General features: G+C 40.1%; 1 protein-coding gene and 1 long non-coding RNA gene across 2 annotated transcripts; one reads left to right on the top strand and one right to left on the bottom strand.

Annotated features, from left to right (window-relative positions):
- Positions 1-447: 447 nt before the first annotated feature.
- Positions 448-4,558, bottom strand: LOC125046987. Its single transcript, XR_007116691.1, has 4 exons — positions 4,461-4,558; positions 2,020-2,351; positions 1,653-1,854; positions 448-583 (listed from the first exon to the last, which is right to left on the bottom strand). It is a non-coding gene; the product is annotated as an uncharacterized LOC125046987 (long non-coding RNA).
- Positions 4,559-16,115: 11,557 nt separating this feature from the next.
- On the top strand, positions 16,116-17,992 carry LOC125024596. Its single transcript, XM_047612414.1, has 4 exons — positions 16,116-16,179; positions 16,357-16,512; positions 17,428-17,604; positions 17,732-17,992. The coding sequence occupies exons 1-4, from the start codon at positions 16,116-16,118 to the stop codon at positions 17,959-17,961; spliced, it is 627 nt and encodes a 208-aa protein (XP_047468370.1). The 3' UTR covers positions 17,962-17,992.
- Positions 17,993-22,500: the final 4,508 nt, after the last annotated feature.

The following is a 22,500-nucleotide window of genomic DNA, read 5'->3' as shown; positions in this document are numbered from 1 at the left end:
TATATATATATATATATTCAAATCAATGTCTTTATCATTCCCGCTCTCTCTCTCTTTCTTTCTTTCTTTCTTTCTTTCTCTCTCTCTCTCTCTCCCTCTCTCTCTCTCTCTCTCACTCTCTCTTTAGGGGGGGGTTTTGGGGACAAGTCTCTGTTTGTCCCCCTCACGGTCTGGCTTGCCCCCCATAAAGGGCCATAATTTTTAAGTTTTACTAAATAACACCTATAAAGTTTGAGTTACAGTTTTTAAATGTCACTGGACTAACTTATTTTTCGAAATTTTTGTTCACTTCCCTTTTTGCAAGAGAGAGTGGCCTAAGTACAAGTGAATGAAAGGGGTTCTGGCTTGGTGAGTTTATTACTAAAGGTAGATGTGAAGCCCCAAGAGACACCCGTGTCCCCGGGTCGAGGACGAGGTGCTGGAGTTGGAACCTGTGTGACTTGATCTGTTTGCCGTGGTTCTCCCTCTGCGTCCTCTTATACAGTGGTTCACTTCGAGGGAAGATGTTTACTTACGGCGTAGAAGTGCCAAAAGAGAAAGCAGAACAGGGCAGCTGCGTCCGCACAAGGAGGAAATGCAGCTGCTGGGGACAGAGGTGTAAAACGTACCATCAGGTCTTGCTATGTATTGTTTACATAGCTACTATTGCCCCCCCCCCCCCCCCCCCCCGAGAAAAAGCTCAAATGATGCCCCTGTTCTCTCTCTCTATGGGTGTACACTTAGATATATATATATGTATATATATATATATATATATATATATATATGTGTGTGTGTGTGTGTGTGTGTGTGTGTGTATACATATACACATATATGAACATATGTATATATACATATATTTATATATATACATATGTACACATGTAAACATACATACACATATATGTGGTATGTAGAGCTATATATGTGTGTGTGACATATCACATTGAGGTCAACTGCAGGTGCCGCAGCTGTTCCTTCAGAACTACCTTTAGGACTGTCGCGATGGTCAAGTGGTTAGAGCACTAGACTCCGACTCTCGTGGTCCGAAGTTCAAATCCCCGTCGCGGCAGTCGTAAAAATACCTGCGCTCTGACTGCTGGCTCGAGTCCGATCTCACGGTGAGAAATCGACATATCACCTTGAGAAGTCGAACACAGGTATCGTAGGGGAAGTCGCCGCCGTGGCACAAGTGTCAGCGTGCCAAACCGCGGTTGATTAGGAAGGGCATCCAATCAGGCAAAGGTGACAAAAAAACTCAATAGCGAATTGAGAGAAGCCTATGTCCTACAGTGGATTGAATTACTGTTGAGAAAAAAATACATATATATATATATATGTACACACACCTAGAGAATAGAGGTTGGCAAATACGGCTGTAAAGAATTTCATGTCTATTTGAAAACGTTTAAGTAACCAGATTTTCATCATCTGTTTTTCATCCGTGATTCTGTGCCGTAAAATAAGCCCAACCAAAAGGCAGTTGGACATTAGATTGAATGGTTCTGATTATGAATTTACTTTTGATGTATATCAGTACATAAGAATAATGCAATGAAAATGTGCATAAAATGAAAGACATAATTCAGACATCTAAGAACATAATATAGACATAAACGTACAATTAATATGAATATGTACAAAATGAAAATAGTAAGGATATGTTGACTGACCAACAAGGGTGGTAATGGTGCATAGTGGGAGGACCAGGTGGTGTTCAGCTCAGTCTTCATTTTACTTTACTTATTTTTGTGATGAAGGATTCTGATATGATGAGATCTTGGCGTGTTTGAGGAGGACTCTGCTGGGTTTGGTACATGTTAGGACGAGCAGGACAACGAGGCTGCGTTCGGAACCAACCGAGGCCATCATTACCTACAATGCACAGGTTCTGAAATAAACATTCCCTATTTTATTGTACCATTGTTTTATTTTATACACTTCATATGTTTTATAAATCTGATGCAGAGGTAACTCATCTGCAACTGACAAATACTAATGTAATTTTTGATAACAAAAAGGGCCACATTATTATCTTACGGTTATCTGCAAATGTCATTGTTTATATACAAGTGTTATTGTGATGTCAAAGCATCTAATCCATCTTGGACGAGGAGTTCCAAACACATCATTTATGGCCTAGAAAGATATTTTACTCAGCCCATTTAAAGTGGCTCTGTTTTGATATGCGGTAACGGAATCATCGCGAGGTTGACTCCACATACAATTCCCTACACTTCCAACTGGTACACCACGAGTCTACAGGTGACAGTTTTTTTTCTGGCAATACTTATGTAGTATGTAGTATTCCGTGAGTGGAGAGGCCGGTCTCTAACGATGGCTGTGACTGGTTGGAATTATTTCACAATTATCTGCAACAAAAATGAAATTTGATTGAAGAAATGATGTCAGGATGGTATAGCTAAACAAATTTCAGAACTTAAGATCAAAAATTTACTTTTTTCTGCAATAGGTGTCTATGAAAAACAACGATATTTCATAATTTGACAACTGTGCCTACAGTGTAATGAAACAAGAAGTAAAACTATTTACGATGTGTAGATCATTGAAATATCTTTAGAATGTAGACGTCGACAGTAGAACTTGCGAAAGGCAGAAATTGATTTTTATTTGACGTAAAAATATAAATAATAATTTAAAATGTTCACAATGTTTCAACGCCTGATTCTACGACCTATAAGTTTGATATTATGTGTGCATATAAATACATTTATGCACACACATACACTACACACACACACACATATATATATATATATATATATATATATATATATTTGTGTGTGTGCGTGCGTACGCGTGTGTATATGTATATCTATGTATATATATATATATATATATATATATATATGAAAGGGCGAAAAGTTATGTAATGAATTAAGACATAATGAAGTGACAACTATCGAAATAGAATCCCCGCCACTCATTTATACGTACTAGGTAGGGGTAAACGAGGCAAATGAGTGTGGTTTATGGTTAATGGTTAAACGCAAAATAAATGTGCTAGACATCTAAGGTCATGTAGCACTATAGTAAATGGTAGTGAAGGGTGGTTGAGTTAGTGATTAGTTGTCAAAGCTGGGCAAAGGAATTGACGAGTAAGTGGGTTAAGGTTGGGTAAGGTAATGTATAGGGGTTAGATCAAGTTAAGGATGTATATGTATTTGAGGAATGAAAACAGGTTGTCAAAGCAGAAAGTGTGAGAAGTTGTGGGAGGGATCACGAAACATCGGTCCCATTTCGCTGGGCTAAATAGATTATTTAAGAATTTTGTAGAGATGGGGGTAGTAGAAGGACGGGGGCATGTGGAAGAGGGAGTAGTGTTGAGGCTGGTAGTGTTATGGGGAGGTGGACAATAAGGTTGTAAGGTAGTAATAAGGGAGGATGGGGTAGTTGATGAAGAAGGTTATGTGGGTATAGTTGTTGAAGTTGAGCATGTTGGGAATAGAAATGTCTCCTGGGGTGTTGATTAGGGAGGATACTGTACTAGTCGGCATTGAGGAGGGAGTATTAGTTGTAGTGTTCAGAGCCGTGGTCAAAGGAGAGCCTGGGGTCAGGGAATCGGGCGAGTTTGAATTGGTGGAGCTATTTGATGAAGAGGCAAGCCTCATTGCCTCTAATAATGGTATGGTTAATGATTAATGGTTATTCATTGTTGGCCATAATAAGCCTGGAGTATGTTGGGGAGAGAAACGGTCCACCCCTCAGGGTCGCTTGAGGGGTAAGGGCTAGACAACTAAAGCAGGGGAATACCGTGCCCATGGCTCCCTCAGGCCATTCAGGACTGGCACAAAGTCAGCCTTTCATCCTTTCAGCACGGCTCTCACACCTTAGGAAGTGGATAGTAGAAGGGGTTGGTGAAGGGACAGAAAGGAAAAAGTAGGAGGGGGAAAAAAAGACCATGCAAAATTTGTTGAGTCGAGGGCTGAGTCCCAAGGTTGGGGAGTTCCCCAGCATTGGGTCCCAGTCTCCGCCTCCTAAGCCCCCCCACGACAACAACGGGCAAGGGATTGGGGGGGGGGGGGAAATGAGTATGAGTAACTGGTCTCACTATCTCGGATTAATTAATGCCAACTATATCTGTGAATGCGTGTTCATATGTACGAATGAAAGTCACCTCTGTCTGCATTATTTTAAGAACTGAATTAGGTGTACAATAAAAGAGGATAGCGTGCTGCGGAAAATGTGCGAAAGTGATGTGGCAGTTCGGAAATGACCCTAGCGAACCCACGAGGAAAGGAAGGGAAATGAGAATAAGAATAAAGAACGAATGAGATAATCCACGTGATAATAAGTGGTGATTCAAATATAAGAAGCATGTGAAATTAGATGTAAAGAAAATGGAGCGTGTGAACGGAAAAAAAGAAAAGAGAAAGAAAAAAGTGGCAACTCAAATGTATGCGAACGCCCCCTAACCAGGAGAGTGGCGATACTCCTGGCTTGACAAGCAAACCGCTCACCTGTGGTAAGGGCTGCCTGTGGAAACCCTTGCCTTCGACGTCGCGCCTCGTGAATAGAGCCTCGGGACCTTGAGCGCTGCTCGACATCGCCACCGTCGCCCCGCGTCACTCGTGTTCGAAACTCTGATGAGTAAACACCTTCTTTATAGCGCAGTAGCAACAAAAACAAAGTCTTGCGCCACTTGAGCTACCCTGGAGCCCGGGGCCTCTCGTCTCGCTTGACATTATTGTTCCTGAGTTTTTCTAAAGTAATTCAAATAAAGTAAAATCCTGTAATTACAGAACATTTATTGTGCTTTGCCAGCACCTTCAGTGCTTTTGTTTTGCAGGTGACACGAGGCTACAGTAGTAGTAATCAGCACCCCACCTCAGACCCGCAGCTCTCTTCTACACCAGGGTAGCCCTTGTGGCTTTGACCCCTGGGTAGGGAGGCCCAGTAGTCTGGGGCGTCATTTGGGCGCACTTTTTCTTTGGTCCTGATTTCTTTTCGATCTTAATGTGACTTTCCTGAGCCTACCGGAGTTCCTCGTGAACTCCCGTATTCGCTTGGGGGGTAGGCATTGAATTACCGTCCTTCGCCTAGGCAAGTTCGGCGGTAAGGAAGTGTCCCACACATAACTCGATCCCTCTGTGGTACTGGAGAACGCAACCAGGCTTCCACTGGGGGGTTAGAGGACGAAATACTGATTCACTCTCTTAGCTATTGCAGTTAGGTTGATAACAGTTAAGAGGTTTTTGTCCCTTCAGGACTACGACTTTGAGCAGAGGGGTCGGACCTGGTCCGATACCCAGAATGAATGACTCCCCGGCTACCCCTTCTCCTCCTAAAGGAGGAGGGGCGACTCATGACCACTCTCTGACTACGAACAATGGTACCCCCACTAATGACAAGACGAGACGACCAACTTTCAAAATCCCCACCCAGAATGCAAGGTTCGCGAATGTAAAATGCGTGAATGAAAATCAGTCGCTTTTGAACGTGAACCCCTTTATCATCAAAAAGGTCCTTGATGGTCAAGTGGACGGCGACTTTGATTTTGTCAAAAAATTGCGAGATGGAAGCCTCCTTGTTAAAGTACAATACAACTCCCAGATTAAGGATTTACTTAAGCTGACGCAAATTCATGATCTTCGAGTTAAAGTAACTATCCCTATTGGCCCAAATACCTGTAAGGGAGTAATCTTTCACAGGGATTTGAGGACGATGGATGAAAGTGAAATTCTTGAGAGCATGAAGGACCAAGACGTAGTGGACGTTCATTGTATGACCAAGAAGGACGGGAATGTACGAACGAAAACTGGACTGTGTTTTTTTTACCTTTCCCTTGAATAAAATCCCTGAATATGTCAATGTCGGTTATGAACGTGTTCAAGTAAGACCTTATGTCCAAAAGCCAATTCATTGTAATAGATGCCAAAAATTCGGACACACCTCATTAAGATGTATTGACAAAGATTCAAATAAATTTGTTTGACGGAAATGTGCTGAAGCCCATGACACCATCACATGTACTAGCAAAATTTCCAAATGTGCTAACTGTAAAGGTCCCCATCATTCAGGATCCGCCGAGTGCAGCATCCTGAAGAAGGAGACTGAGACATTAGCATATATGAGAAAGCATGAAGTTAGTTATACTGAAGCTAAGAGGAAAGTGGAAAGTCTGACACACAAACCAGATACTTCCTATGCTGCAGCAGTAACTAGCAACACCCCTAGTGCAAGTGATGTCAGTCAGCAGCTTGCAGCCAAGGATAAGGAAATTGCTGAACTTAAACAAACAGTTAAGGAATTGAACATTAAAGTTTATCAGTTGACTAAATTGGTCGATCAAATGGCTGCATCAACCCAGCCAAAAAATCTTAAGGAAGCTGATACCGAATCACAGTCCGGAGCGCACCTTCCCGTCCGGGCTACTCCTGTGAGGACTTCGTCTGACTCGCGATCGGTTTCTCGAGAGAGAAGCAGGTCGCAGTCCGTCAGTCGTCTCCCTCGCCAGGAGGTGCAGGACATGGAGGCTTCTTCTGTCGTGAGAGGTCCCCGGGAAGCGAGGGAGAGGAGGCGCCTCCCTCCCATAAAAAGAAAATAAAAACTGGTGGACAAGGCACTTCCAAACCCCATAAAACGTAATCATCGCGTCAACCATTATACAATGGAAGTGTCGAAGTCTTAGATCTAAAGTAAATGACCTTAAATAATTAGCCTCGTCCTATGCTCCCGATATTATAGTTCTCCAAGAAACTCATTTGACAAACCTCGTCTCTGACGAGGTCGTATCGCTCAGGAACTACCATTTATGTCGGAAGGATCGTGAGGGTAGGGGTGGAGGCGGAGTCGCCATGTACATCCACCAAAGCCTCCCTTTTACAGAAGTGACTATTGATTCTACTTTGGAGTTTGTCGCATGCAAAGTAAAAATTAATGGCACGTATCTGGCTATATGTTCAGTTTACTGTCCGCCTGATAAATTGATAATCTATGATGAGCTTTTTGCTCTTCAGGAACGTCTGCCACAAAATAAAGTAATTTTAGGTGATTTTAATGCTCATCATACGTTATGGGGTTCCCTTTAGTCCTTCTGAATGATGGTAGTCCCACGCGGGTGGACGATAATACCGGGAATTTGAGCTTTATAGACATATCACTGGTCTCATCATCAGTAGCAGCCAAGTGCCTGTGGCACACCATTGACGACTCGTTGGGAAGCGATCATCTTCCTTTCTTGATTAAATATTCATGCGACACAGTGAGAACGCCTTCAGCGCCTAAATTTAACGTAAAAAAAGCAGACTGGGTCGCCTTCACAAGGAGCGTCAAGCTCGAACTTGTTGGAGAAACCATTGATGATAAAGTAAGCAATATTCAGAATTCGATTTTAGAAGCAGCTTTGCTATCCATTCCTAAAACTTCGACAGATAGCGTTAAGCATAGAGTTCCATGGTGGACACCAGATTGCCGCAGGGCGCTGTGCCGACGCAATAAGGCCTACAGGCTTTTCCAAAATAACATCACAAAGGAGAACTTTTGCAATTACAAACAAGCAAGAGCTAGGGCTCGTAGAGTAATAAGACAAGCAAAAAGAGACTCCTGGCGGAGCTTTGTCTCAATACAAAAATATCAGAGGTTTGGTCCACTGTTAATAAAATCAATAAGAAAAAAACATCCATCAAAATTAAGAACATTATTGAAGAGGGTAACAATCTGGATTCACCTAGAGACATTGCTAATGCACTCGCCAGGCAGTTCTCTCATACAAGCAGCTCAGCAAACTACCATCACGCATTCCTGCCTATCAAGGAAGCGGCTGAGCTGCAACCAATTCACTTTGCCACAGGAGATGAACTTGATTACAATAAAGATCTAACAATAGATGAGCTTGGCCGAGCCCTAGAAGCCTGTAGAGGAACATCCCCAGGCCCCGATGAGATTCGATATGAGATGATAAAGCATCTTAATCATGATGACATGATTAAGTTGCTAGAAGTGTACAATGAAATTTGGAAAAGCCACACTTTTCCAAACTCATGGCACTTCGCCCACATCATTCCTATATTGAAAGGAGGGGGTAATCCCAGATTTGCCATCTACCGCCCAATTGCGTTGACAAGTTGCTTATGCAAGGTCATGGAACGAATTGTTAATAGCAGGCTATTGCATTTTTTGAATTCCAGTAATTTACTAGTTGACGAGCAGTGCGGTTTCCGAAAGGGACGCCAAACTCTCGATCAGCTAGTAAAGCTGGACAGTCATATTCAAGAGGCAATTGCCAAAAAAGATTTTTTGATTTCAGTATTTTTAGATATAGAAAAAGCCTACGACATGACATGGCGATATGGCCTACTCAGAAAACTTTATGCTTTCGGATTACGTGGAAACTTGCCTTGTTTTATTCAAAATTTCATATCTGACAGAACGTTTTCTGTCAAATTGTTTTCTGACAATGTCACTTTTTCGGACATTTTTGTCCAGGCAAACGGGGTCCCACAAGGAAGTGTCTTGTCACCTACATTATTTCTATGTATGATCAATGACATCTTACCAGCTCCTCCTCGGAATCTTAAATACTCACTGTACGCTGATGATTGTGCATTGTGGCATTCCAGCAATAATGCAGAATTCTCAGCAAATCGCATCCAATTGGCACTGGATATGATTCATAACTGGGGCCTCCAGTGGGGTTTTAAGTTTTCCATTAGAAAGAGTATTGGGGTAATTTTTTCACATAGGAGGAAGCCGAACATCAGGCTAACTCTAGACAACCACCCAATACCTATCCTATTCTGCTAGATTTCTTGGGCTACTTTTTGATAGTAGACTCAATTGGAAAGACCACATTGGTCAGTTAAAGAATAAATGTCAAAGAGCACTAAATTTATTAAAGTGCATTTCTGGTAATAAATGGGGAGCTGATAGACAGTCTTTGCTAATGGTATATAAAGCCCTGATTAGGTCTAAAGTAGACTATGGGTCAATCGTGTATGGTTCGGCATCGAAAACAAGTTTGAAAGGTTTGGATGCTGTTCAGAATGCTTGTTTGCGTTGTGTCTTGGAGCCCTAAAATGTACTCGGATCGAGCGTCTTGAGGTGGAGTCAGGAGAACCTCCCCTCCAACTCAGACGCGGCCAGTTAGCACTGACCTATGCCGCAAAGGTGGCTCGAGACCCGAGCCACCCTAATGGCAATGGAGGCATTAGGCCTTTTGCCACGAGACTCCACGACCTCGTCGAGAAAGTCGGTATAGATCTCTCTACCATCGATACCCTGGTTCAGTCAAATATAGCGCCATGGGAAACACCCAATTTTTCTATCATGGAAACCTGGCTTCCATCAGCCAAGGCCATGGCGCCGGAGGGTGAGGTACGCCAGAGGTTCAGAGAGATCCTTATTAAACATCTATCCTTTTTTCATATATATACCGACGGCTCCAAGACAGATGAGTGTGTAGGTGCGGGTGCCATTGATAAAGCCATTGATTTTGCACTATCGACGACCCACGATAGAATAGTTATTTTTTTCCGATTCATTAAGTTCACTTAAAGCTATTAAATCCTTAGAAACCACTAAAAATGAACTTCTGGGTAATATCATTCGTAAGTTACACGGTGCCAACAAATCAATCAAACTAATATCGGTACCAGGTCACTCTGGTATCCATGGTAATGAACAGGCTGACAAACTAGCCGGGTCAACTGGAGATCTGGACACTACCATAGTTCGTACAGATCTCAGGTGTTTTGTGTCTCTTATAAAAGCAAAAATACATCTCCTGTGGCAAAGTGAGTGGACCAGCCTCCAACTGACTAACAATGTCAAACCTGAAATAGAACTGTGGGACACAGCCCACAGGAAAATAAGAAGCGAGGAGGTGGTCTTGGCCCGTCTCAGGGTCAATGCCACCAAAATTACACACCTCACTCCCTATATACAAAAAACATTTCCTCCACAGTGCCCTTAATGCACCACCATCCTCACCATAGACCACCTATTAACAATATACCCAATTTACTCCAACAATAGACAACCACGCACCAATTATTTAAGAATTAAATATAAAGATTTCACAACAAAAAATCTTCTATCCAACGATGAAAAAATCATCGGTAAAGTAATCACTTTTCTAAGGGAGACAAAACTTTATGACCTTATATAGATTGATAGAATAAATAGGATCCATTGGCTTAATAACCTTGGCCACATGCCCCTGGTTGATAGCCAAGAAATCCAACAAAGAAGAAGAAGACCGTCGCCCGGAGCACCGGCAGGAGAGCCCGGGGTTTTTCGCCCGAGCTTGGCGAACATAGAGAACGCGACGGGTCGCAGCTTCTCGATAAGAGTGGGGACTCTCCCGTCTACCCCCGGAAGGAGTCACGCGCCCCCACTTTCTATCAAATCGGTGGTCGCGTGAGAACATTTATGGTGCTTGATTTCTTGTTTATGTTAAAATCGGTTCAGTTCATGTTAATGATGGTTATGGTGTATTCATAGTGTGCTTGGTGTGTGCGTGTGTTGGGTGCCCCTCGGGTGTTACTCGTGTGTCAGTAGCGGAGTGTATTATTTTTTTGCTGTGTTCCAAGGTCACGATTTTTACGTGTTACATATGATTAATAAATTAGAATTATCGTTAACGTTTTCTTTCACCCATATCATTATTCTGAAAAAAAGGACAAAAGATCAAGAGAGGCTGAATTATACCATGAATATTAATTAATAAATACCCTCTCATATATATATATATATATAATTTTGCTATAAGAGAGCAATTTCATTGCTAATTTTACTGTTTCCTTTGCCTCTCTGACACTGCAAGTTTTTAATTACTCAGTGTGTTATATTTTTATAAGAAAGAGAGAGAGCGCGCGGTGATCGACAAGCAGGGTGGATGGAGCAGATACTAAATAGTTGCATCTATTTAATTTCATTAATTTTTCCTTTTCCTCAAAGTAATTATTATTCCCAATACCTCTCAAATGATATTCAAAATCCACTAAATCCAATGCTGTATACTACGTATCATTGATCAGTGAAAATATTAGCGATATTGTAGTGAACTATAAGAAAACGAAACCATCAAGGGGGGTCCCAAGCAATTCGTGGCAGGGCTGGATGCCTGAAATCTCCACTTGTCACCACCAGGGACCACCACCGTGGACACCCCCCCGTGGACGTTCTAACGACGAGTTATTTTATTTTCTATATGAATGTATATACTTTATTTCGTTTTTATACTTGTTTATGCCTTGTATTTAATGCCTTAAAAGTGTTCATAGTGTAATTTTTATTTTATTATATTATAAGCCTCCAGAACTCCAATCACTTAACTGCTTGTTCCCGCCTCTAAGACGATGACAGAGGTATGGGAGATAGACAAGGGAGTCACGCTCGCACGGCCCAGGCTACAGGTACTCTCTCTCCCAATCCACGGGTTGATTGACTTAAACAAGTGGTATTCTAACAGTAAGCCAGAGATCCTAGGCGGAAGACTGCTTGCTTAGGATAACCCATGCTGCAGGCATAGAGAGAGGCCGTAGTCGAGCCCTTTTTTTCTTTCTATGTTTATACGGTGTTTTACGGTAACGGACGGAGGATTCGAGGCAGCCCTCTTTTGTAAGATAAGTTATGTGTGCACCAGCAGTATATGCCGGCTTTGCTATATCTTTATCATTTATGTACATATCTCCAAGCTCTTTTATTAGATATTAGTTTTATGTGTTTCTCTGTTTCATTTTCATAGTGATGTTCTTTTAGCAAGGAGTTGTGCCCAGGCTCCTTTTGATTTTCCACACGGGGATTGTTAAGTTTAAACTTTCACGGTATTTGTAAAACCCCGTTGTAATACTTAAAGTAACATTAGGGAACCAAAAGGGTTCGATATATGATGAATGATACAGGATGTGTGTAAATTTCACGAACAATATTTATCCCAAACCCACCGTGCCCTCGGAGAGTGCTTACCGATCGGCCCGCTCCGTCGCCATAGCGTCGATGTAAAGTAACCAGTGAATAGCGTGAGTGTCGAAGTCTGACACTAAAATCTAGCCTTTCTGGTCACTACAATATCTCACGAGCCAATCCCAGGCGAAATATCACAGAGTACTGGTACTACGCATGTATTGGCAGAAAAAGTGCGGTCCTTGCACCATAGGGGAGCGCCACGTGTACCTGGCTTGGCAGTTATGACAGGTAAATAAATACACTACATTAGAACATAGGTCAGTGTGGCATATCATATGTTGTAAAAAATGACAGTTTTAGTGAACTAAATTGGGGAAAACTATTATTAAGTGATTTTTATCGTTTTCATGAATTACTCGTATTTGATACTTTTCCATATCTCTGACCCCTATTAGCAGTTGATACATAAACATATATAAACTCGATCCTCATGATATTATGACAGATATTATGAATGTTGATTTGCGAAATAAATGACCTGTGAAGAAAACATCAATCTAGAGGGCTATAACTATTCTGGAAAGCTTTGTATAAAACACATACACGTATATTGCAGCCTTTTTACTAGCGAGCTTCATAATAATCTAGACACATTAATCATATTAAGCATACTATTGCTCTGAAATATATTTACAAATAATATGGTCAACTACAGAGACAGTAAATTGCAGAGATACAAGAAATATATATATATATATATATATATATATGTATACATATATATATGTATACATATATATATGTATACATATATATATACATATATATATGTATACATATATATATATGTATACATATATATATGTATACATATATATACATATATATGTATACATATATATACATATATATATGTATACATATATATACATATATATATATGTATACATATATATATGTATATATATGTATACATATATATGTATACATATATATATGTATACATATATATACATATATATGTATACATATATATATGTATACATATATATACATATATATATGTATATATATGTATACATATATATATACATATATATATGTATACATATATACATATATATATACGCACACATATAAATGTATACATATATATATATACACATGTATATAATCTAAGAGAAAGATGGATTGATTTCTACGCACAGAAAACGCACAATTTGCACGCACAAGGCTCGCATTGGGTTCGTATCCTGAGCCAGGTTGGAGTAATTTTAATTTTAATTTAATTGACATGTAATTGATGACATAAAATGATGTGTGATTATGACTGCATCAGAACTTAAAGAAATAATTGTAATTGTGGAAAAATAAAGTAGTAGTAAAATTCTGTATAGCTTGTATATACAACACGTCTTGGTAGCAAATATGTGTATATACTAAGAAACCTGACAACCCGTAGTCCCGTACTCGACACAGGCAACATGCGTATTATATGAGCAATGGGACCGCCCTCGACCCTTGAGTTGAATTGAACTTCACAGGAGTATTTATGATTAAAATTGAGATTTTACATTATTGTAATTCCTCCAACCTGTTTATCTGAGAGATACTTTCTGTTGTGAGGCCATAACCCCGGCATTTTTCTGAGGTGTGGTGGCCATGTGATTGGCGAATCATTATCACTTTTTAACGAAAACCAAAGGAAGCGAAAAAGAGGAAATTAAAGTTATATTTGGAGGGGATTCAGTGACAAAAGATAATACAACAAAGATAGTCCTTTACTGCCTCGTTACTAGACATGAAGGAACAGTTTAAATTCCCTTTAACAATATAGCTCTTGTGCTTTCGCAATGAAATCGCGCGTAAAAAAACATGTAAACATAAGTGATAAATACAGCAGTATTTAATGCCTTGTTATTTTGACTGAAACCGCTTATGTTTACTAGACTGACGGTGGGTCATGGTTCACTCAGAACAAATTTGCTTTCATTATCATCAATATTACCACTACTTTCTCTAGTGTCATAATCATCATCATGGAACCAAAAATTAAATAAATAAAAAAATAAAAAATAGGTACTCCTGTCTCCCTCTTTCACTCTCCTCTTTCTGCCTTTCACCTCCCCTCCCCCCCTCTCTCTCCTCCTCCTACCTTCCCCTTTCCCTCCCCCCCTCTCTCTCCTCCTCCTACCTTCCCCTTTCCCTCTCCCTCATCCTCCTACCTTCCCCTTTCCCTCCCCCCCTCTCTCTCCTCCTCCTACCTTCCCCTTTCCCTCTCCCTCTCTCTCTCCTCCTCCTACCTTCCCCTTTCCCTCCCCCTCTCTCTCTCCTCCTCCTACCTTCCCATTTCCCTCTCCCTCTCTCTCTCTCCTCCTCCTCCTCCTACCTTCCCCTTTCCTTCTCTCTCCCTCTCCCTCAAATCTCTGCCCCCCACACCTTCCTCCTGCATTGCCCTTCTTGCCAGGCGCGCGATGCCCTCCTTGCATCAAAATGGAGAAGGAAGAGAAGGAAGGATTTCAAGGAGAATTGCAACGTGATAATTATTGTCATTACTTTTACCATAATTATTTTTGTTATTATTATGATAGTCATCAGTGTTATTATCATTATTTTTGATTACGTTATACTGTTATTTTAAATATTCTTATCATCACTATTGCCACCACTACCATTATCATTATTATTATTATCACTATTATTATAGTAGCTGTTGTTGAAAAAAAAACACGTTCAGAGAAGATATATCTGTTCTGAGCGATTGATTTTTATTTAGCTATTTAATTTTATATATTTATTTTTTATTATTCTCTCTCTCTCTCTCTCTCTCTCTCTCTCTCTCTCTCTCTCTCTCTCTCTCTCTCTCTCTCTCTCTCTCTCTCTCTCTCTCTCTCTTTCTCTCTCTCTCTCTGGGGCAAAATTTATTGAAATTAAGCCATCGACTAGTTCATGTCAACGTCCGAAATAAATATTCTTTCTGCGTCATTATAGCAAAAAAGAGCGACACGTTGATCAAAAATATTCTTTGATGTAGTCCAGGCGAGCTCGCTCGTTCATTTAATGGCGGTAAGTATCAGGGTAGGATTTAAAAAAATACGTCCAAGTAAAATGTATCTGTTCTGTGCGATTCATTTGAATTTACCTTATTTTTTCTGATTCTCCCTTTTTGCTTTATCTCTCAGTATGTCTGTCTGTTTGTCTATCTGTCTGTCTGTCTTTCTGCCTGTCTGTCTGTTTCTCTCCCTGCCGACGCCTTTTCTCTTTCCTATCTACCGTCTGCATGGCCGTCGCTTGAGAACTATACACTGACTATATAGACAGCAATGAATTAAAAGAGAAAGACAGCGCCGGACTCCGGGTGATGTATTACCCTCAGGTCACACATATCATCCACGGTCCTCGACGCTCGCACGCACTGAAGGTCGCGTTCATTCGCTCAATTGCCTTCCAGGCCGAGTCCCCTGAGGCAGTGGACTTCTCAGTTCCCAGGTCTGGAGAAGGACGCTTAAAGATCCGTAAGTCCTTTTAACAGCGCCATTTCCAGTCCGCGTCGCAATCAGGTGTCCACTCTTTTTAAACGTCTGTCTGTCGGTGTATCTTCATCTTACATTTTCTGAAAAAAAAGAGATAATGTAGCATTTCGATTACGAACAAGTGTTAGTAGATTAGGTTCATTGCAAATAAACACGCGCACCTGTGGGCAAATATCAGAGCAAAAAAATTGTTTGACCCAATTATTAACTGATAAACATGTGCATATTTTCAAAGTCTGAGAAGGACGAGTGATAGCTGAAGCCTCGTAGAAAAAAAATATAAATGTGAAGTAGAAAGGTATAGATTATAATAAAATAAACAGATATAAAGATATATAAATGAGTATGTTAACTGTATTTCCTCCCCTGAGACGTTTTTCTTATTTCTATGTTCTATTCAGCTGGAGCCCTCTCTCTTGGCCCATGACCTCTCCGCAAAGGACGCCGAATTCAACTGGTATTCCTGGCCACTGGCTAGCATCTGTTGTTATACTTGGTATTTACTTTTCACTTTTTCATAATTCTAAGAGAAAAGAGATTTCCTTATATTTATTTGCAGAAGCTGAAGTAATACATAGTTACGGAGAGATACAGAAACATCCAGCAATGGCTGTGGACGCAGCGAGGCTAGCTGTGGCGGCGGCGGCGGCGCTGGCGGCGGCGGCGGCGCTGGCGGCGGCGGCGCTGAGCCCGAGCGTCCACTACATCAGGTCCGCCAAAGGAAACTTCTTCATGGCTCCTGGAAAGACCATCCCGGATGCAGACGTGGCGCTGACCCTGCCGGCCTCCAGCACCTGTGAGCAGCGCCGGGTTTGCTGTTTATAGACGAACATTGACACACAAACAGGCACTTATGTATGCGCGTAAGCACAAAGGGAGCCAGGCCATCAGTATAGAACAGACGAACGAGAGAACAGAGGAAAAAGAGAGCGAGCGAGTCATTCACCCCTTCCCTCCCCCCTGCCTCCAACAGGCCACTGCAAGAGCATGTGCTTCGTGCGACTCTCGTGCCTGGCCTGGTCCTTCGTCAACCTCACCGACGGGACCTCTGAGTGCAGGCTGGCCGACGCAGGCCCTTCGGCGCACCTGGTCGAGAACAACACGGACGCCGTCTATTTCTTCTTGCAAGGTGAGACTAATCCCCGACGGACTACCCGCCCTGCAATGAGAGGGGTTGCATCCGGGAACATCCAGGAGAAACCCAAATTCCTTATAATTAACATCCAAAAGAAAAATACGATGAATGTCGTAATACTACTTAGGTCAGGGGAAGGGCGGCGGAGTATTACATTTAAGGCATTTCAGGCATACTGGCGAGACTTAAGTAAATGGACATATTGATGATGGAAGATCACCCAACCCATTACCAAACGTATCTAAGAAACACACATACAAACATGCACACAGCCAGCGGCACTTCTGACCATGTACGTCTGGTAATACTCCATTGTTTGGAAGCCTAATAAATCCTGTGTTAGCTAAGACTGTTTAGGTTTTACCTTCGTAAATATATGTTGATATAAATGTTACACATGCAAGTCATGTTGTGTGAATGAAAAACGCAAATTGCACCTGAGCTATACATTCACAACAACAAACTTGCTTGCCTAGTCGAGAAACTTCAAGGGTTCAATAGTATTTCTTGTAACCTAACATTAGCAATAATACTATTTCTATCTAATTATATAAGTGCCTGTGACTGTGTATTCTGCACTTGTGTGCTACATTTACGATTATTTATTTAGTATAATTTATCATACAAATTCTTGACTCTAATTAACAATAATTGGATTTAAGAACTGGCACTCTAGCATTGAATAAAAATGAAAATTCGTGGTTTTAGAGGTTTAGACAAAATGATTAATCAGAGTGAATTATTTTATATATCTAATTCTTTAGCTATCTGTTTATCTGTATACGTTCCTGCGCGCGCGCGCGCGCGCGCGTGTGTGTGTATGTGTGTGTGTGCATACATATATGCATGATGTATGTATGTATGCATTTATATGTATATATATATATATATGTGTAACTATGTGAACAGCTTCCGTGGAGGGTGATTACCGCTTCGACGTGGACGGACTCCTGTACCTGAAACCGGCCGAGCTCACGACGTACGCGTCGGCCAAGAAGCGCTGCGAGAGAATCCCCGGACACCGCCTCGGAATTTACAAGACGATGCAGCAATACCAGATGCTGGGAGACTTCACAGCTACAATAGGTGATTATTGCGTGTGCAAATACACACAACAAATATGAACACACATATATACTATGCACGTGTATATAAATTGGCATAATTCATCGTCAGCCAGTGTTCTTAGCCCCTTCCCTCTTCCTTCCGGCAGCGACTGAAGGCTCCTTGTACATGGACCTTAAGAAGGTCGGCACCGACCTCATTTGGGGCGACGGAACCAGGTACAATGACACCGAGATAGGAAAGGCCGTCGTCGTGAAACCCTTTGGAAAAACTGGGAGATACATCTTGATATTCTGGGACAAGCAGCTGAGTGATGGGAAGCCGGATGACAACAGGCAGTTCATGTGTCAGGCGAATCCCTTCGGAGTCCCGTGGTAACTCTGGTGTTTGACTGTTGAATGTGTTTCCTGCAACTGTGTTTGAGGGTGGGAGCGAATGTAGTTCTGTACATTCACTCCTCAGCATCACCATTGTGTGGACTAACAGTTTCGAATCGTGATTCCGAAGTACATGCCCCTATTCACACTTCCATGTGCTTCGGGGTCACCAGGGTTATTATTACCGCAAATTATGAATGCGATGCTATAGCCATGGTTTTGACCCTAATTGGAACTAGTGATCAATGATTACCTGTATATATCATGAAATAAGAATTTATACAAAATTGTAATACTAGTAAAAGATGTGCAAAATCTTACTGAAGACATCTTAATCCGAAGACTAGGCTCCATCATCGCATTCGCATGGAGAGGAAGGGACAGCTGTGCAAGGGCTCCTGAGGTTGTGCAAGGGCTCCAGAAATTATAGGGGACACTGGCTCATCTAGTGTGTGTGTGTGTGTTTATATGTGTTATATGAGAATATATGTGTATATGTATGTGTGTGTGTGTTTTGTTTATGTGTACGTGTGTATGCAAGTGGGTATTTAGCTTTTCCAGTTGGTCGTTTTGTGTGTTTGCAGTTACCTGGTGACATGCATCTAGATTTTATCATCAACCATACTGAAATGTAAAATTGGGTTTCAGTTGCAATGGAAAACAATGAGACAGATTTACTTAGAAAATATTATGCTTTTATAAGAAGAGTTTGCCAGATACTGATAATAGAGAAAAACACATTATGTTGCTTATACCATGATTGATATTATATTAAAAGCAACAACAAATCATATAAAGGATGGAAAAATATATATATAATTAAGGTTTTCATCTTAACTTTAACATCTTATTCAAATGCTTTATAGCTTGGCAGGGATAAACTGTACGTAACGATCATTTCACACACACACACACACACACACACACACACACACACACACACACACACACACACACACACACACACACATACACACACACATACACATATTTATATATATGTATGCATATATATATGCATATATATCTATATGCATATATATATACATATATGCATATATATATATATATATGTGTGTGTGTGTGTGTGTGTGTGTGTGTGTGTGTGTGTGGTTGTGAGTGTGTGTGTATATACATGTATATATGTGTGTGTGTGTGTGTGTGTGTTTGTGGTTGTGACTGTGTGTGTATATACATGTATACATGTGTGTATGTGTATGTGTATGTGTGTGTGTGTGTGTGTATGTCTGTGTAGACACACATATATATATATATATATAAATGTGTATGCACATATGTATATATATGCATATATGTATATGTATATATACAGTATATTTGTGTACTATATATATATGCATATATATACGTATATGTATATGTATATATGTATATATATATATATATATATATAGCCATTTAAGTAGTAATAGTTGGTGGTTCTCGAGAACGGTACAATTGTTGGCAGTTGGGCACACACGCGTGTGCTTGTGTGGGTGTAATATATATAAATAAAAAAAATATATATATATATATTTATTTATATATACTACACACACACCCCAGTGCCGCCAGGCAAAACGAATAAAAATGGGGCAAATGCTGTGCTAATTTTTTATATTTTTTTGTGAAATGTCCGCAAGTGTTTAGCCACAAAGGAGTCAGTTAGTAGACCTCGTGACCTTACCTGATTTGAATTGGCGGAAAAAATGTATTTTTTGCTAGTGCTATGAATATCGATGGTGTTATTTTTATTATAAACATTATAATTACTATAATGCTATAAACATTAGTAACATCAAAATAAGATAACGTAAAATATTTTCGTAAATGAAAGAAAAGGAAAACGGGCGAGAGAGGCAGTACTCGTAATTGGCCCATTGGTGACTTAGTACAAGTGTAGCCATCTATGTGTAAAAAGTAACTTACTGTGGACATGGCATACACGTAAACATCATTCCCGTTGGCATTGGGTTAAATATGCGTGTGTGTGTATATATATATGTATATATATATATATATGTGTGTTTGTGTTTGTGTTTGTGTTTGTGTTTGTGCTTGTGTGTGTGTGTGTGTGTGTGTGTGTGTGTGTGTGTGTGTTTGTGTGTGTGTGTGTGTGTGTGTGTGTGTGTGTGTGTGTGTGTGTGTGTGTGTGTGTGTGTGTGTGTGTGTGTTTGTGTGTGTGTGTGTGTGTGTGCTTGCGCGTGTATGTGTGTGTATAATATATATGTATGTGTGTGTGTGCACATATATACTTATATACACACACACGCACACACACACATATATAATATATATAATATATATAATATATATAATATATACATGTATGCACATACATTTATATATACATATATATATACATATACATGAATGTGTGTGTGTGTGTATACATATATATGTGTATATATATATATATATATATATATATATATATAGTATATCCACACATACACAAAAATATATATATATTTAAATATATGCGTATATGTATTATATATATAATATATAATATATATAATATATGTAATATATATAACATATATATAATATATATCATGTATATATATAATTTATAAATATTATATATAATATATATATGATATATATAATATATAGATGTATATATACAGTATAATCTAATATGTTTATTCTTACTTATAACCTTATGACTGGCCTTGCACTTTATAGCCAAAGGTTTATCAGAGATAAGTAAAGGTTACTGTGTTAATTCGGTACAGCAGGGTAATGATTGTTCTCGTGTCATTATTTGTTAGATGTGCGAACTGATTTTATTTTTATGTAAGAGGCGTGGAACACTGCAGTAATTATGGATCTTCAGCAATAAAATTGGAGTAAAAAAAAAATGTGTATACTTTCTTTACATAATTAACTGTATAAACAGCAATATATATATAAATATATATATATATATATATATATTATACATACACACTCGGCATAGTGCATATGTGTCCATATGTATGTGTGTGTATATTTATATGTGTATATGTATATATATATATATATATATATATATATATATATATATATATATACACATACTCATATATGTTTGTATGTATATGTATATCTATATACATGTTTATAAAGAGAGAGAGAGAGAGAGAGAGAGAGAGAGAGAGAGAGAGAGAGAGAGAGAGAGAGAGAGAGAGAGAGAGAGAGAGAGAGAGAGAGAGGGAGGGAGGGAGGGAAGGAGGGAGGGAAGGAGAGAGAGAGAGAGAGAGAGAGAGAGAGAGAGAGAGAGAGAGAGAGAGAGAGAGAGAGAGAGAGAGAGAGAGAGAGAGAGAGAGAGCTGTTGGTATCTCATAGTCTATGGCAAGGGTCGGCAACATTTTGAACATAATGTACCAGTTTAAACGGAAGCCCTTGCTTCCTTTTGGCCGAAGTTGAAATTTCGGCTGAATATCTGAATACCTCGGGCTTCTCAAACCTGAAGATGGCTTGGAACACAAACTACGTCCGTCCGCGATGGGCGAGCAGTTCCGAAAGCAGCTTAAATGTCAATACTTCATGAATGAGTACGCCAGAACCTGAAATTAGTGGGCATTTTTGTAAGGCAGATATTTCTGGGGACAGGGTATTGTTTTTGAGTGTTTTCCTTTTTTATATACCAAACAAATCTTCACCGTAAACAGCTGTTAGGAGTAATTTGGAGACCGCATTAGTCATGAATTCCCGGCAGTCATTCATTTCCTCCATTATGGCCTGTTCACCAGCTATTAGAGCTGGACTGGCCACTCGCGTTTGTGCGCAGTGTTGTGCCAAAGGACCCTTCTTTAGGCTGCCCGCACACGAGCAACTTTTTATTGTGAGTTGTCACAACCAAAAAATTGTCAAATATAGAACAAACACATCGCTATGGTAGCCCGCACATGGACAACTTTTCCTGAGGCGACAACAAAAAATTGAGAGGGAGTTGCGCTCGGGTCAATTTCTCGGACAACACAACTATTGTTGGCAACTGTGGCCGGCGATAGATAACGTTATTTTAAATGTGAGGCCGCACACGAGCAACTTTCCGTTGTCGCCACCACCCAGCCTGCTGCTGCCTTGCCCCTTCAGATTTCAGTGGTGAGAGGAAGTGGTAGCTATCATGTCTGTAATAAAAGATGTATTTGACTGCGAAACACTCATAACAGAGGTAGAGAAGAGACCACCTCTTTATGATTTCCAGCTGAAGGAATACAGCGATAAGAATATAAAAGAGAAGTTGTGGCGTGAGGTGTGTGAAGCTGTGGTGAGCGATTGGAATATTCTCTTCCCTGAGGATAAAAAAGAAAAAGATAAGAAACATATTGTATTTGAAAGGAAAATATCTATCATGTGGTTCACTTTTATAGCGGTGACCTTTTATGTTTTGTTATACTGCCATGAAACTGCTCCTTGGGGACTAGTAAAGTATGATGCAAAGTGATCTCGTACTGTTTTTCCTCTCATGTTACATCTGGTGCCAACACGATCAATGTCATTCATTGGACATTCATACAATGTTTCTTCAAAGTTGACACCCTCATGT

Source organism: Penaeus chinensis, chromosome 4, assembly GCF_019202785.1.
Source record: "Penaeus chinensis breed Huanghai No. 1 chromosome 4, ASM1920278v2, whole genome shotgun sequence".
Lineage (NCBI taxonomy): Eukaryota > Metazoa > Arthropoda > Malacostraca > Decapoda > Penaeidae > Penaeus > Penaeus chinensis.
The sequence above is the reverse complement of the archived record's forward strand: the minus strand, read 5'-3'. Positions and strand labels throughout refer to the sequence as shown.

Coding starts and splice junctions, on each gene's coding strand:
- LOC125024596 (XM_047612414.1), top strand. CDS start 16,116: ATGGCTCCTGGAAAGACCATCCCGGATGCAGACGTGGCGCTGACCCTG. Junction 16,180..16,356: donor CCTGCCGGCCTCCAGCACCT/GTGAGCAGCGCC, acceptor TGCCTCCAACAG/GCCACTGCAAGAGCATGTGC. Junction 17,605..17,731: donor AGACTTCACAGCTACAATAG/GTGATTATTGCG, acceptor TCCTTCCGGCAG/CGACTGAAGGCTCCTTGTAC.